The sequence below is a fragment of the Elephantulus edwardii genome, unplaced genomic scaffold (assembly GCF_000299155.1).
Source record: "Elephantulus edwardii isolate Elephantulus edwardi_28Jun2011 unplaced genomic scaffold, EleEdw1.0 scaffold00048, whole genome shotgun sequence".
Taxonomy (NCBI): Eukaryota; Metazoa; Chordata; class Mammalia; order Macroscelidea; family Macroscelididae; genus Elephantulus; species Elephantulus edwardii.
The window spans coordinates 8,498,646-8,516,206 of record NW_006399798.1 but is presented as its reverse complement, the minus strand read 5'-3'; the positions used below and the strand labels follow the sequence as shown (position 1 = coordinate 8,516,206).

General features: G+C 49.6%; 1 protein-coding gene across 1 annotated transcript in view; it reads right to left on the bottom strand.

Moving 5' to 3' along the window:
- The window catches only part of SDK2 (sidekick cell adhesion molecule 2), a 270,400-nt gene that overhangs the window by 131,613 nt on the left and 121,226 nt on the right, over positions 1-17,561 (bottom strand). The window contains exon 4 of the mRNA XM_006886394.1: positions 14,167-14,273. Coding sequence (XP_006886456.1) covers positions 14,167-14,273 — 107 coding nt within the window. The remainder of the gene's footprint in view (positions 1-14,166; positions 14,274-17,561) is intronic.

The following is a 17,561-nucleotide window of genomic DNA, read 5'->3' as shown; positions in this document are numbered from 1 at the left end:
CTCTCCCCCTGTAATTCATCGTAGGCTCTGCCTGGAGCTGGGCTCCAGGGTCATAGCACCTCCCACCCACCTGAGGGTCTTTGTGGAGCTGGGCTCACCACAGTCACAGCACCTACACCCACACCCACACCCACACCCACACCCACCCTGTAACCCATCACAGGACATGCCCAGCTTTGTCCTTTCGGGTTTTAGGGTTTTTTATATAAAATAATTTTCACTGTGTTAAATAAATAAGTAAAGAAGAGGCACCAATTTAACAGTTCCTACCCACAACTGGGGGTGCTGATGAAACCCCAAAGTGGCACACGTTCTGGCTCACCCTCAGCCCCTATCACCTCCCTGCACTTCACATTCCCTACCCCACCGCCCGGCTCTTACACCCACTGTGCCAGTCATTGAAAATCCATGGAAATGTTGGCCATTATTGTGTAACCTCATCCCCGAAAAGATCCAAACCAATTAAAAAACACCCGACTGCTCACATGGGCTCAGAAGAGGCTGATTAACCTGTCCAGTGTCACTGTGCCAGGAAGGGGCACAGGCAGGGTTGGAACTCAGAAAGTGGGGTGAGGGGAAGTGACTCCTTCTTCAGGTCCTGTGACACTGCAGGTCTTGGGGAGATTTCCGAGCCCTCGGGAGGAGGGGAGAGCGAGCACGTGAGGGGCTGCGGCCTCAGACTCGAGCTTCTGTGACATTTACGAGCGGGTGTGGAGACAGGAGCGGATCTCCCCTGTGCCTCGGGTGGGGAGCGTGCGAGGTTGTGCGTATGTGTGAACATAAACACCATATTGCTCTTTTTAAAACAAGCCTACCCACTTGGCAGATAAAGAGGGGAAATATTTATCCAGGCGCTGATGCTCCATCAGCCAGGAGGGGAGCAGAGCACAGAGGGGAGATAGGTGGGAGATTGGGGTGCCACCTGCCTGCTGGGGTCTGGAGGTGCCTGGTTCCACAACAGGGGGCTGAGATGGAGTCTGGGGAAGGGCTGCGTGTGTGGACCACCTTGAGGAGCCACGTGTGTCTTCGTTACTCGGGAAATCTTGCGAGCACTGAGGGCTGCTGACACACTGGGGTGCTCGCCCAAGGGCTGGGGGTCTGAGGCCACCTAGAGAGGGTCCTTAGAAGGACCACCTGGTGATGCATTTTGGCAAAACCAGCCACTGAAACACTACCGAGCACAGTTCCACCCTGACACATGGGTTCACAGGGGCGACTGCTGACAGCAGTCAGGTTTCTGGCTCCTGACTTACAAGCTTTCGCTTCCCCATTCCTTCCCTGTTAGGGATTGAACTGGGATTTATCCTAATCCTGAGGTCTTTGGAGATGTTGCCAGTGAAGCTGAGGTCATACTGGACCAGGAAGGCCCTTAAACCCATCTGAGTGCTGTCCTTACAACGAGGTACAAAGCCATCGAGAGGGACAGAAGAAGGCCAGGACTGCATTTATAAGCCCAGAGAAACCAGGGGCTCCAAGAGGGAACTCCAGTGGCTCAGCTGGCATGGAGCTTGCCTTGCTAATCCAAAGGCCATGCTGCTGGTGGTTCAAATCCACCAGCAGGTCCAAGGAAGAAAGATGGGTAATCTCCTGTGTGTCACAAATATGGAAACCCAGTGGAGAGTCAGCTGTGAGTCGGTTAAAACTCAACAACAATGAATGAATGAATGAATGAGCCTGAAGTTGAGTGGGGCTGTGGTTGGTGCTGTTAGGTGTCGCTGAGTTGGGTCAGATTCACTGCAACGCTGTGCACAGCAGAAGGAAGAGGCCGGTCCTGCCCCGCCCTACAATCATGGCCACACTGGAGCTCCCTTTGCGGCCACCCTGCCGATCCACCTCCCTGAGGGTCCACCCGTTTCTCACGGACCCTCTACTTTACCAGGCATGATGCTGTCCTCCAGGGAGTGGTCCCTCTTGATTTCTAGGGGATGATTTCCCCCCCAAGAACTGCCTGAGAATGCACATGGCTGACCACAAACTGATTCGGATGAGAATCCACTTCTGTTCTTCAAAGACACCCCCTTTTGGTACTCTGTTGCAGCAAGCTCTACTGTGCCCTAACCAAGGGGGGCATATCCCACCTGATATCATCTTATCTCTCTTCAAAAACGCAAACTCACGGCCCTCGAGCTGAAACCACTCATAGCTGAGCCTCCTCTGAACATCACGTGGGAAGAGACTGTCCTCCTCACTCCTCTGAAGTCACTGGTGGGTTTGAAGCGCCAGAGAAGCATGGCCTCTGGGCTCCAGTGCCGCCCTCTACAGCCCCACCTTCTCTGTCACCGCTGCCTTTCATGGTCACCTCTGCCCAAATCCCTCCCTCATCCACCCTGAACACTGTTCTACAAATACCCTGCTTCCCACCCCAGGAAGATTCCTGGCTCCTGTCTGGAATGCAACAAGAACAAGCCATGATTCACCAGCGCACCATGATTCCCCAGCATCCTGGGGGGAGCTGGTTGGTTAAGGATATCGGCTGCTGCACTCTTTGCTCTGAATTTGGTAAGCAGGAGGCGTGACGGTCCGCTGCTTTCAAATCTCAGCTATCTCGTTTATTAGCCATGATCTTGGACAGAACTCTTGACCTTGATGAGTCTTCATTTCCTCTTCCATATGATGGAACTAAGAATAGAACCTTCCTTGTAAAGTGTTATTGTTGTTCGGTGCCATCGAGTTGTAGGCGACTCATAGTGACCCTATGAACGAAAGGCCTGAACACTGCTCATAGAGTTTCTGGAGGCAAGCCATTTCAGAAGTGGATGCCACTCCTGCTTCCAAGCTTGTTTTAATCGGGAAGCTCCACTCAACACTGTCCACCATGGGCCACCATTCTCGCATTTGACACATTGGTGTCACAGTGTTTAGCATCACAGCAACCACGAGTTACTTCTGTACAGCAATGCACAGACCAGTGCTAAACCACCTAGAAGAATGTTTGACAAAAAACCAGTTTGAACCAGGCCTGAGTGCCACAGATTAAAATCACCCACCATGGGCTTGGTAGCATAACTTTCTGTCCACTAGGCCAACGTAGCTCACTCTATGTTGTTGTAAAGTGTTAGTCAAGCTTATATAAGATCATTTATGTATAGTAGTAAGCTGTATGCTTCCAAAGACAGTGGCATCAACCTGATCTCCTTTCTCCCGTGTTTGTCTTATAAAGTGATTGAGACTTCTTTTACTGAGAGGCAGATCTACATCCCTTCCTCGTGAATCTGGAGGCCTCTGGAATTCAATGGAATGCTGGAAATGGCGTTAACGTGGCTTTTGAAATGAGATCATCTGAAAGATAAGCCTTTCTTTTGGAGAAATCTTTCTTTGACCAGCTAGACTGCTTCTTAGAATCAAAGATGGTGAATCTTCATCTTGAGCATACTTTTTTTTCAGGAGGGGCTAGTCCGCGGAGAAGGATACTAGGCTTCAAAACTAGGGGGCCGCTGAAGGAGAGGAAGCAGCGGTTAGGTGGACGGACACAGTAATTGCAAAGTGGTCTATGTACACGTTCTGCAGGAGCACAATTAAGTGTTCTGGAATTCCTGTTCTTCGCAATGTTATCCATCATTTATTCTCCACCCTCCCACCCCCAGGATGCTTGGCCTTGGAACCCAGCCACCTTGTTGTAAGAATGTCCACTCAAGTGCAGGCAGACAGCGTGGAGGGAAACGGAATTTCCTGCCAACAGCCAGTATTAACACTAGCCGTGTGTGAACACGTGACACCCTGTAATCTCAGCCCCAAGCCTCAAGCCTTCCAGCTGAGGTCTCTGCCATTGCAGGGCAGACACAGGCTGTCCCCTCTGCGCCCTGTCTGGGTGGATGACTCACAGAAGCTGTAAGAATACACAATGGTGTCATGCCATCAACTTTTGGGGTAATTTGAGAATGCGACCATGGAAACCAGAAGAGTATATAAAAGTACTGTAAAATTGTAGCTAACATTTGTAATATTAGTATTATTAGAATGCTAAACATTTTCCACAACAGAGTTTAAACATCACTTCTTCATAGAAGATAATGTCAAACCATCCCAACAAAAATAACAAGACTTGTGAAACGCTTACCATCTGCCACGCATCTTTCTAGACACTGCATAGAAGATCTCAGTTCATCCTCACCGATAACACGACAAGCTCAACTTTAATAAATATTTATTCATCATTGATTAATTTCGACTACTTGGCTTAGTCTAGGAAAATTACATTGGTAAGTCACATTGATTTTAGTGTTAAAATTACTTGGGTATTTAAAACACCCCACACTTCTCACAGGCTTGGGAAGATATCTTTGAATCATTCTAAGCACTTTGATGGTAACAATGGTTCCTTTTCTTTTTTAACACATTATTAACTCCACTTCCTCTGAGAGGAACTCAAGACTCCTGGGGGCGAAGCAGCTCACCCAATGTGAGGCAGCGGAAGAGGGCAGAGCCAGCGCTCCAACAAGGCTGGTGTGTGCGTTTCTTCTTTGCCTCTTTTATGACTTGAAATACCCTGCACTCACTTCCCTGCATTAATACTCTGAGGAATCCTGATGGTATAAGGCACTACATGCTGCATGCTGATTGAAAGGTCAGTAGTTTGAATCTACTAGCTGCCCCATCAGAGACAGGCAGGCAGTCTCTTACCTATCCAAAGGCAGGTCAACAGGATTACAAACTAAATTTACAGCAGCAGGCTAGTTAATAATCTGAATCAATACTCTGCATGAAGGTTCTTCAGGTACATGAAAATCTCTTTCTCCTAGATTATAAACTTGCAGAGACTTTTAGACATAGCATGAGCAAACTCCTACAAGACAACCTGGTTCCATGCTCTCCACTCACCCCAAGCCATCATTCAACAACCATTTCCAAACGGCCTCTGAGGGACAAGCGAAAAGAGAATGGTGGCATCATGGGTTGCACATTGGACTGTTCATCAAAAATCTGGTGGTTCAAATCCACCAGCAGCCACTCCACTTGAGAACAATGGGGCTATCTGTTCCTGTTAAGATTTACAGCTGCAGAAACCCAGTGAGTCAAAACAGGGTTGTTAGTAGTGGGGTGAATCAGGACTTTTGAGGGTCAGACAGGCTCTCTGGAAGGCACTTTTAAGAAAGATGTCTTTCCAGAGACACTTGGAGTCTGGCCATTGAGGTGGGCACCATAAACCAACCCACAAACTTCCAGTGACAAACTACGACAACGACTTAGAAAGAAAAGGAACCGGATTCGTTCAATGTCAAGGAAAACCCCTTATGTTAGAATGTGAGGTGGGGTAGAGCTTCTTTTAAACTGAGATGTAAATACTGAGTAGGTGCTAGATGGATGTGGGTCAGTCTAGGGAGGAGGGTTTCAGATCCAGAAGGAAGAGAATGCATGGAGGCCAGGGTGTGGGAGGAGGGCTGGCTGGAGGCAACAAAACCAAGCCAGTTGCTGGAGTCATGGGCTCCATGGAGTCAGCTGATAAGATGGCTTGCGGAATGCAGAGATGGTTTGACGAGTTGATGCTTTGTTCGAGTGGAGAGATGGATGTCTGTATGGGCGGTTGTACGATACATGGCTGGCTGGCTGAGTGAAGAGATGGATGAGATGATGAAGGAAATAAAAATGATTGGATGAGTGGATGGATGGCTGAAAGGTGGTGGATGGATAGTGTATTGATATATATATATACACACACACACACATATATATACACACATACATATATATATATACACACACACATACATATATATACACATACATATATATACACACATACATATACATATATACACATATACATATACATATATACACACATACATATATATACACACACATAAATATATATACATACACACACATCTATCTATATATCTACCACTATCTATCTGTCTGTCTATCTATCTATCTCACATATACACACACATATACCGTGGAATCAACTGTTGCAGGGGTAGAGGAACAGATGCTTGGATGAATACAGAGATGGAGGGATTGTGGGAAGGAAAGTGGATGAAGGGATTTGTAGATATATATTTATGGAGAAAGATGGGTAACCTTTTCCTGTGTGATCAACTGCCCCTGAAAACCTGCCAGAGGGTCATTTGTGGGTAGGTTCCAGTGGTAAGAAGCTGCTCTGCCAACCCAAGGGCATGTGGTTCGATCCCACCAGCTGCTTTGCAAGAGGAAGATGGGCAGTTTCCTCCTGTGCAATTTAGTGCCTCTGAAAACCCGCTAGAGGGTCAACTGTAAGTCAGTTCTGACTCTGTGGAACACAACAACAAAAACAACAACAACAACGACAACAACAATGACTACCACCACTACAGGAGCTTGGTGGCCTAGCAGCAGTGTTGTGCTGCCAACCCAAAGGCATTCTGCTTGGACCCACCAGCTACTTCACAGGAGAAAGATGGGCAGTCTCCTCTGTGTGACTTTAAAGCCTCTGAAAATCCGCTGGAGGGTCAACAGTGAATTGGTTCCACCTTGACGGCTGGCACACAACAATAACACAAGTACCACACACTGCTGTCACGTCAGAGCAGACATATGGAGAAGCTGGTGGATTCGAACTGCTTGCCTTTGGGTTGGCAGAGACTTCCTTAACCAGTAGGTCACCATTTATCTCTTCACTGCAGAGATCTTTTTACTGGAATACGCAAGAATCAAACTGACGACACCGGGGGAAGAGTGCATGTGGTAGGCTGGACGCAGGCATGACGGGTCCAGCTGGCCTTGGGCTCAGCTCTACAGCTGATGTCCCTGCACCATTTGTGTCTGTGCCTCTCGCATCCCCAGGACCCTCCTGTTCTCTCCACTCCACTCTGCCAGAAGTACGCTCTGCTTCCGCCCAGAGAGAGCTCCTCGCCGCTGCTCACCGGGGCCCCTGTGAACGCAGCTGCAGCAGTGAGCAGGGGCCCGTTCGGCCAGCCAGCATGGACAGCAGGCCAGCGGAAGGGCTGCCAAAGAGGACAGTGGCTGGGATCCAGGATCCCTGAAAAGACACGCCAGGCTCACTGCTCTCAGCCCCGAGGTGCGGGCTTCTTAATACAGCACAGTGTGCCCTTCAGGGCTGATCAAACTTCCCAAACAAATTCCCCCAAGAGCAAAATCAGTGTGGCCCCGGGGGCATAGTGGGATGTGACCTAAAAATTATTCTTGATGTCTTTGTTACATCTCAAAAGGTCGTGTAAAGTATGCATTCCACTTCAGAATATGCTCCTTGGTTTTATTTATTTTTTAAAACATGTTTTTATCAGGAAGTATGTCATGCATACAAAAGAACGGCTATAATGGTATGTATTTTATCAAGACCAAGATTGAAATGAACACTCCTGCACCCACCAGCCGGCTCGAGGCATTGCACACTGACCAGACAGCACCTTCCTTGCCTGTCCACTCCTCCAAGTGCATGGCCGCCCTCGCCAGAGGTCAATGCTATGAGAACCACATCACTTCTCTTTCTCGGTTCACAGCATCTTTAACCAGAGTGCCATTAAGTCAGTCTGTTTCTAAGCTCCGTGCACTTTATGAAGGCTGTGGTGGTTCAGTGGTGGAATGCTCACTTTTGGTGCAGGAGTTGTTGTTGTTAGGTGTCATCAAGTCAAGTACAGCTCACAACAGCCCTATGAACAACGGATCAGAAACCTGTCCTACCCTGAGCCATCACCACAATCTTCAACACCCTCGAGCCCATTGCTACAGTCACTGTGTCAATCCTCCCAGGTGAAGGACCTCATCTTTCACTAGCCCTCCACCTTTCCAAGCATGTTCCTCTCCAAAGAGTAACTTCTAGAAATAAGCCCAAAGTATATGAGACAGAACTTTATCATCTTTGCCTCCAAGGAGAACTCTGGCTGAACCTTCTCCAAGACATTTATGTGTGTTCTTTTGGCAGCCCATGGGATATTCAGCACTCTTTCCAACACCGTAATTCAAAGGCATCAATTCTTCTTCTGTCATCCTTATTCACTGTCCAGCTCTCAGATGTACAGCAAGTGACTGAGACAACCATGGCCTGAATCAGATGGACTGTAGTCCTCAAACTGACACCATAGCTCCTCAATAATCTGGAGATGCCCTTGACTATGGACTTCCCATTTTCAACACACCTGATCCCTGACTGCTGGTACCAAGTGCATTCATTGTGGATCCCACTCCTGACCTGCCAACCTCTGAGATCTCCAGTGGCTCACTGTGTTAAATGCTTGTTTGCTAACCCACAGATCAGTGGTTCAGTCCATGCTAGATAGAGACCCGGGTTCAATTCCCAGCCAAAGCATCTCATGCCGACACCACCCATCTGTCAGTGGAGGCTTGCATATTACACTATGCTACCAAACGGGTTTCAGCAGAGTTTGCAGGCTAAAACAGACTAGGAGCAAAGGCCTGGTGAACTTTAGATAAACTCAGCCACGAAAGGGACTCTGGCTCTCAACGACGGTCTACTGTAGCCCACTTGGGAAGGGGGCAGGACTGGGCGGGGTGTTGGATTTTGGTGCATGTGTTGCTATGAATCACGGCCAGACTCAACAGCAGTTAACAACAAAATAAAGCATATATCTGAAGGAGTTTTGGTGGTGGAGCAGTTAAGGTGCTCGACTGCTAACTGGAAGGTCAGAAGTTTAAGCCCCCCAGCCCCATATGCCAATGATGAGGCAATCTGCTTCTGTAAACCTCACAGCCTTGGAAACCTTAGGGGGCAGTTCTACCTGGTCCTAAAGGGCCCCTGGGAGAGGTGAGCTTGATTTGAGTCATCCTGAAGCTGAAATACATGAAATATTAAATCATACACACACTCACTTTCTCCTCCTTTGTGGGCCGTATTATATGACTCACTGGCCAGGGCAGGGCCTGGTTTGGAGTCGATAGGCTGTGATGTTTGTTTAATGGATGAATGAAATATTCAGATCAAACGGGGGTTCCCAGGAGACACAACAATGCTATCCTCGCTGTCACATGGTCCCTAAATATTCCACACTTAATGCGCACTTCTCAGACGGAGGAAGACGGTGGAGGGTTGAGCTGATGGCATTTCGGGCTGCTATGTGACAAGGGCTTGCTCCTTTGGGTTTGTGGCGTGTGCGTGTGTGTGTGTTCTCACCAAGTTGTGTGGTGGAAACAACGGGTTCTGACTCAAATGGGTGGGTGGATTTGGGGCTGGGGTTGGGGGGTTCCATGTCTGAGTGAGGCAGGTAAGGGGATTGGTGCCAGTCCAGGTAAGAATGCAGAGATCTTCACGAGGTCTGGGGGTGGGGCTCCTCCACCTGAAGGAACCTTAGACTCTACAGAATGTTACCAGCCCTCCCAGTCATTCACCCCACCTGCACTCCACAGGTGAAATTTATGGTGACTTTAAAAAGAAAAAACAAAAAAACCCCAAGAGATTGCGGATGAGGACAGGAAGGGGCTGGGGAGGGGGTGCTTTATTGACTTCCCCTTAATTGCTGTAATTAAAAACACGTAAAGAATCTTTTTTAAACGACTTTGCCATTATCATTAGCTGTTGGCACAGCTGCCTTTTTAATTCCTCGTTAGAACCCCATTCACAGTGTCTGTTTGGGGAGGGGGCCTGGGAGAAGCAGGTCAGGGGTGAGGCCTGAGGGGGCCCCCCGCTCTCTGGCAAGGGCAGCAGCCATCAGAAAGCTGGGTGCCTGGAGTCCCACCACCCAAACTTCCAGCACTGGGGGGACAGCCACAGCCAAGAAGGAGGGAGGGATGTGGGGCAAGTGGGCTGTACTGTCCTCGGAATTGTGTGTGTGGTTTGTAGGGTAGGAGGCACAAGGCGAGGGGAGCTGACAGTATAAAATTTAAGGAGATCACACTAAAAAAAAGAAAAGGAGATCACACTCATTTTGAGGAGGTAAGAGAAAGTTTAAGGGGTGCCTGAGAAAGTCACCCCTCAGAGTGTGCACTGGTGGGCCCCTGCCTGCCCTGGAAAGCAGAGGGGGCCCCTGCTTCAGTTAACAATGAGGTGCTAGTGGCCCTCCAAGAAGACAGCTGTCCACTCCCAAGTGTCCCTGGAGGCTGGCTGTGGTCTGACTGCGGGGAGCCACTGTTCTCCTGACAATCTCAAGCCCTCACTCCAAAAAACCCTTAAAAAGCTGCTCAACTCAGAGCTCCACTGGGTTTCTGAGTCTGTGAGTCTTTATGGGATACGATGGCCCATCTGCCTCCCTCCGAGAGGCTGGCGCCTTAGAACCTCTGACCTGCTGGTTAGCGGCCTGACGTGTTACAATTCTTGCATCCCTCTTTATACACGAGACACAGAGAAGTTAGTAACTTGTCCAAAGGTGCCCTGTTAGAAAGGGGTGACCGGAACCTGAGATTAAAGCTGTGAACCCTGGCTGTTCCCTGCTAGTGTCACAACAGCTAAAGAAGGCAGAAGACAAGCTGACTGTGGAAGCTTGGGGGTGTCCTCTGAGCCTCAGTTTCTCATCTGGAGCTGCCACTTCTGGACCTTGGGGATGTCCTCTGACTTGCTCGTGTATGAAGGAAATGCTTTATATACTAATAGAGGCAGTAAATAAACACCAGGGTGGAAATGCACTTTCACGACTACCCTCATTTACAGGGGAGAAAGGTGAGGCACAGTGAGGGGAGGAGACCTGCCCAGTGTCCTCAGCTAGTCAGTGCCTTGGCTTGGGCTGACCCCTGCCAGTTTTGCACGGCAGTGGAGGCCTTGGAGGACAGAGGGGCCTGGGCGCTCTGTGGGTGTGCACCTCTGCTGGGTGCTGCAGACAGGAGGGGTATCCTCCCCGTCGGGGTCATCCTGGTGCAGATAACCACCTGCCCACCAGGTCATCTGGAAGAGGAGTACTCCAGACCACCAGTCCCTCTGATGCATATAAATCCAGACCCCAGAGGGCCATCACTACGTTCCTCTTCCCATCACCTTATTTTTATTATTCTTGCTCTCAAGTGGCTTAGCGGTGAGGGCACCGTTTCAGCATCCTGCAGTCACAGGTTCAAATACTGCTCTGCTACAGCTTCGCAGTGAGGTGGGCATGCTGTACAACCATGCCGAGCCTCAGTTTCCCTGTCTGTAACACTGAGGTGGGCAGGCTGGCTCTGTTGGTTGTGATGGGCACTGAGCTCATAGGTGTGCGGTCCCCGTGCTGAAGTGTAGCAAAGTGTGTTGTCTGGTTGAAATGGTTCTCCAGGTCTCACTCAGACCTCCCAGAAGGCAGGTGGGGAGGGGAACTGGGCAGCGTGTCCCTCAACTTCTAGGCCGAGGGATGCTGAGGGACGAGAAGGGTTTGCTGAGCATGGCTGTGGCTTCTAGGCCCAGCTAGGGTGGACCCCTCATCGTATCTTGCCATCACGGTCAAGCAGGGCTTTTGTGATGTTTCAACAGCTTGTTGGGGTGAGATGGTATGTCAGGGGGCACCAGGACCCTGTGGGGTTCCCTCAACTCCTAATGGTGGGACCTACAAGGCTACCGGCAGGTTTCTGCATCTAACACATGAAAACGGGAATTTGAAGACTTGCAAAGTTCTCTGTGGTTAACCAGGCAGCAGCAGGTGGTCGGGAAGGGGCTCACCTGGGTCTTGCCACCTCTGTTAATCCTTCAGACCCTTAAATCATCCTCGTCCTTTTACAGACCCCACATTAGCACGACTTAGCAACAGCATCATACAATGTGCTGGGGATGCAGTCACTAAGGTGGTGTGACCATGTCAGCATCCCCAGAAGCCCCGGTGTCACGTGCATGCTTCCCAGTAGTGCAATTTGAGAAGCAAAAGGGTCCGGGTGTGAGGGCGGCAGAGGGGTGGTGCAGGGGAGGTGAGGGGTGCCCAGCTCACGGTTCTGCATTCGTTCGGATAGTCTTTATCAGAGACCAGTCTACTGTGTGGCGTGTTCCAGACAGAATGGGGGAAAAAAGGGTAGAACAAAGTTCCTGTTCTTGAAAAATACCCATACAAATTGGTCTAGCTGAGACCCCAGGACCCCCCGCGACCACCACCTCAAGACGCTCTTTAAACTTTGGCCTGGAACTACCTTGACATTGCCTTTGAATGAAGTAGCCAAAGCCAACAATTACCCCAAGTAAAGCTAAGAAGGTAAGGCGACAGGGAAACTAGATTACTGGAAACGGAACAAGCAGGACACAAGTCTAGCGAATGCTGACACGTGGTGAAAATGTAACATCACCCAACAATTCCTGTGGAATGTCAAAGGGGACCTGTGTAAACTTTCCCAAAAACCCAATAAAACATATTACACACACACACGCGCGCGCGCGCACAGTCTTTCGTAGCATAGTGGGTTATGTGTTGGACTGCTAATCGAAAGGTCCACCAGCCATTCCATGGACTGAGGATGAATCAGTTTAACCCCAGGAACCCAACGGTGGGTTGCTAAAAGCCGTAACTGACTGGAGACAGTGGGCTTGGTATAGATATGTAAGTGTGTGTATCTTTATCTTTATCTAAATGTATGGTGTTGTTGTTAAGTGCTGTCAAGTCATAGGCGACTCATAGCGACCTTATGAATGAAAGACCTAACACTTGTATAACTTTCATCGTTTCTCCAGGTTCATAGAGTTTCCAGAGGCAAGCTATTACAGAAGTGGATGCCACTCCTGCTTCCAAGCTTGTTTTAATTGGGTGTTCCACCAAACATTGTCCACCACGGGTAACCATTCTCGCATTTGACACATCAGTGTCTCAGTGTTCATCTTCACAGCCGCCATGAGTTACCTCCGTACAGCAAGTGAACTATGTATAGACTATTTGAATATGCATATATGTTGTTGTTATGAACCGTCGCATCAAAACCGACTCATGGCTGACCCGCCAGTGGTTTTTCAGAGGCAATAAATTGCACAGAAGGAGATTTTCCATCTCTTTATCTCTTTCCCACGCAGCAACTGGTGGATTTGAACCCCTGTGCCTGTGGGTTGGCTATGCAGCTCTGTGCGCACTAGCCCACCGAGTTCCCTTACACACACACACACACACACACACACACACACACACACACACACACAGTTTTTCACCACAACAATGGCGTGAGGGCCACCGTGTGCTGGAGCTCAGGTGCCAGTGGGCCAGGTTTGGCCTTGGCTGTGCGTGGACATCTGTCATCTCAATGAAGGCAGGTGCCCGGCCAGGCCAGGAGGCGGTGGGAGTGGACACACTGTGTGGATGGATGGCTCTGACCTGGTGAGTCCACCCTGGCCCTCCCCAGCCTGGTAGGACTCCACACCGCCAAAACGCGGCTCCATCTGTGCCCACAGCCGCCCGCCATCCATCATTTCAATCCCGGCTTTCCTGCTCCATGGAGAACAGCGAGCTGCCTTTAGTCCTGATTTATGGGGACAATTTGTCCTCCACTTTTGATTACGGCTGTTTTCCATAATTATTACAAACACTCTCTGCCTCACTTGAGGTTTTCTTTTAGCTCTTTATCCTCAACTTCTTTCTGTGGAGCCAGCTCCCTGGTGCTAAATGAGAGGCTAGACTGCAGGTTCTGGAGGAGAGAGGCCTCTGGTTGTCAATTTCAGGGTTCGCCATGGCTTCCCACACTCTCATGTCCTGAGATACTATTTTAGACTCCCTCAAAAGCACCCCAAGAAGGGATCACACATAATGAACCCTACTTCTCACACAGAGCAGATATTTTATGATGGGGGCAGGAAGGAGGTATTGGAGCCAGGGGGGGGGTACTGATGGGTATCTGGGGCCCTGGTCTTTGAGACTTGGGTTCTCTAAAGCTGCCCAGCCCCTCTGAGGGAACCTTTTGGGGTCTCGGGAGATGGATGTTCACTCTATGACTCAGTGAGGACTCATCATTTTACCTCTGGCCCCTTCCTCTTGGGGACCTGACTTGTCACTTTCTCTGAGTTACGGTACCACCAGGAGACGTTTCCCAAGGTCCCTGAAGACCAGGGCCCCCGTGCTGTAACTGCTTCAGTGCTGAGCCCATTGGAGGATGGGAACGTTGAGGACATGGGGCCCTGGGATGTTTCTAAGCAGAGTGTTGCCGCAATAGCTGGCCATTAGGGAATCCCCAAGTGTAGGGAGGACCCCAGAGCAGGTAGGCCCCTTGAAGAAACAAAGTGGCTGGTTCCACTCAAAGAACACTGAGCTCAGAGCCAGAGGGCATGGGTGTCACTGATTGTGCAATGACCTTGGACTCATCAACTGTAAAAGGAGCGTGGCCAGTGGGCGAGAGCCAGCGGGCTGCCGAGATACTCACAGGCCACCTGGACCTCAGTCTGCCGCTGCAGCAGGGCGCCCATCCTGTTCCGGACGATGCAGCGGTAAAAGCCGGCGTGCGTGCGGTCCAGGCTGGTGATCATGTATCTGTGGGCAGAAGAGACAGCCGTGAGTTTGTGGAAGGGATGCAGGAGGGGGACAGACAGAGGTCCATCATTATGTCACCTGCTTTCAGGATGGACAGCACCAGGGACCATGGCGTGGAGTTCCAGAAAGGCCTTTACCCTAGAAGGATCCCCTGAAGGCGGGGAGGCCTTCGCCCACCCTGGGAAGGCGCTGTGTCTGAGCTCCCCAGGCCAGGCTGTGCCAGGTTCACTGGGGGCTGCTGCCCACCCTGCCCACGACGTGGCCACACCATCAGCTGCCACGCTGACTGTACTCACACGCTTCTTCATCTCACACAGAAGCTCCCAGACTAGGGAGACGATGGATCAGTAAAACGTGAAAGAATGGGGACCGACAGAAGATGGTCAGATTTTTATTTTTTCTCATCCAAGATCATTAAAATCAACCAAGCAAAAAAAGAGAAAGAGGAGAAACAATTCCGAAAGTGCCAGAGAGAAAAATAAACAGCAATAATCCGCACGACCCTTCGGTAGAGCGTTCTGCACCCACAGGAGGCAGCTCAGGCGTAGCTTCAAGACGTCGCCAGATCTGAAACTTAAATACATGAAGAGCCGGCTATGCTAGTCTCACTTTTCCCCTCATTTTAGATGAACAAGTGACAATATTGCCAGAAGCCAGCATCTGAGAGGCTGAGATTAAATCTGTACAGTAATTTACGAAGTCCCTGGGTGGCACAAACTGTGCTCTATTATGAACAGGAACACTGGGAGTTCAAATCCTCCGGCTGGTAGCATGGAAGAAAGGCCTGGTTATCTGCGCCCATGAAGATCAGTCACGAAAACTCCATGGAGCAATCCTACTCTTAAGTGCGCATGGTCCCTACAAATCCTAATTTGCCGCATGACAACAGGCTTGGCTTTAATCCGAGGGAGCTGCTGGTTTTCTTTTAATTCTGTTTTGGGGGGGAGGAAATGGAGGTTCTGAGAGATCCTATCAGGCAGCCTGGGGTTTCAAGAGGAGTAAGAGGTTCAACCAGAGGCTGTAGGCTGCCCAGCAGTGTAGCCCCAAGATCCAAGCTGGAGTTCTGCTGCCCCTCCAGGGGATGCGCTCCCCCCAGCTTCACAAGATGCGTGTGCCAAGCGTGTACAGCATTTCCCAGAATCCTCTGGCTGCCGGAGCCCTTATCTCTGTCACCGGCTGCAGCTCTTATCTGTCCAGTGCACCGGTGCAGAGAGTGGAGATGGAGAGCAGCAGGTCCCCCTGCTCTGGAAATTTCCTTTCCCACACCCCATCTTTGACTCCGACACCCATCTCCTCCACCCCTCCCTCCATCCATCCCAAGGAGGGACAGTTTGGGGAGACTGGTTTGAGTCTCCGAAGCAGCGGTATGGTGACCAGAGAGTGGAGATGGAAGGAGCTGGGGCTGACAAACCCTCTACTCTTAGAAATGGGATCTGGTATGAAAATGCACAGGAGAGAGGACAGAGACAGAAACGGCCAATGAACTCATGAGAAGGTGCTCACCCTCGGTGCCAGCGATGGATTAGCCGGCAAGCAGGATACACCCCGGCTTCCAGCGAGCGAGGCACACGCCGGCTGGATCACACTCACCTACTGATCTGTAGTGCACAGCCTCGCAGGAGTTCCACGACATCCAAACCTGCTCTGTCCCTATCTATGTATAACTGTCCTTCCTACCCACCCAGCCATCTAGTAATCAATCAATCCATCGAGTGTCTGACTAGTTATCTAGCTGGCTTTCAAATTTATCAATTCTATTTATTTCTCTATCACTCAGTTAAGTTAGCTAACTAGCTATCAAATCCATCAATTCTATCTATCAATCCATTATCTATCTATCCATCTATCCATCCATCTATTAACTATCACTTATCTAACGTATATCTATCTATCTATCTATCTATCTATCTATCTATCTATCTATCTATCTATCTCTATCATCTATTATCTAACATCTATCATCTATTCTCTAACATCTATCATCTATTATCTAACATCTAACATATATCATCTATCTATCTATCACCTACCTACCTACCTACCTATTATCTTCTATCTATCTATCTATCTATCTATCTATCTATCATCTAACATCTATTGATCTAGCTACCTACCTACCTACCTACCTACCTACCTACCTACCTACCTACCTATTATCTATCTATCTATCTTCCCACTAGTTAGCTAGCTAGCTCTCATATTTATCACCTATCATCCAGCTTGTTAGCATAGGTTTCAATCCTATCTATATTTATTTCTCTGACTATAATGGAAATAAATACACACGATTCCAAAACCAACAAGGAGGCGGTTGAGGGAAGGAGCACACAGCTAAGCCTCTCCTGTCTCAAGCTGTGCTCTAGAAATTAGTCAGTAAGCACGATTAAGCATGTGCATACCTTGCTTCTTGGGCAATCACTCCATCCCTGGCTGTGTCCCCATGAAAGAAATCCTAATCAAATCAGAGCCAAGACACAGTACCATGTGTCAGACTGCCAGAGGTGTCCAGTGTGATGGGATCCAGGGTTGGCAAGAGTGAGTGGGACGAGAAGGCACACCGTGGGGTCTATAGGTAGAGGCATAAACGGATCTAGACTTTGGAGCAGAATCTTTCAGGCTTAAACTATGCATGCCCTTTGACCCAGAATGGGCACTCCTGGGAGCTGGCCTTTTGGAGATGCTCGCAAAAATGTAACACAGAATATGCATGGGAGGGTCTCCGTAGCACTGCTTGTACTAGAGAACTAATAAACAAGCAGGCACGGGAGCAACTTACACGTCCATCAAAAAGGAGCTGATCAATACATGCTTCTGCAGCTGCAGAAGGCACCAGAACACCTGTGAAGGCTCAAATGGAAGATCTCTGAGATAATGGAAAGAAAGTCAAGGTCAGAGAGGGGTCATGTCCATAAAAACAGGGGGTGAGGAAAGGCCACCCGCTTCACAGCTGATCGTCAGGGCAAGGAGAGCACACGCTGGGTGCGGCTGTGGCTAGCTGCCAGTGCGCTGGCCCTGGACGCCTCGCCACACCACACACACAGACAGCAAGGGCTGCCATGCCTTCACCATCACCACGGCCAACGGCAAATCAGACCACTGCCAAAGGCGTTGCACTGGCTGCATTTCAGAAGTAGATCTCCAGGCCTTTCTTCCTTGTTGTTGTTGTTGTTATGTGCCGTCGAGTTGTTTGCGACTCATAGCGACCCTATGTACAACAGCCCTAAATCCTGCTCTATCCTGTGCCAATCTCATTGTCTCTGACAGACCCATCCCGATTACCCCAGTCAC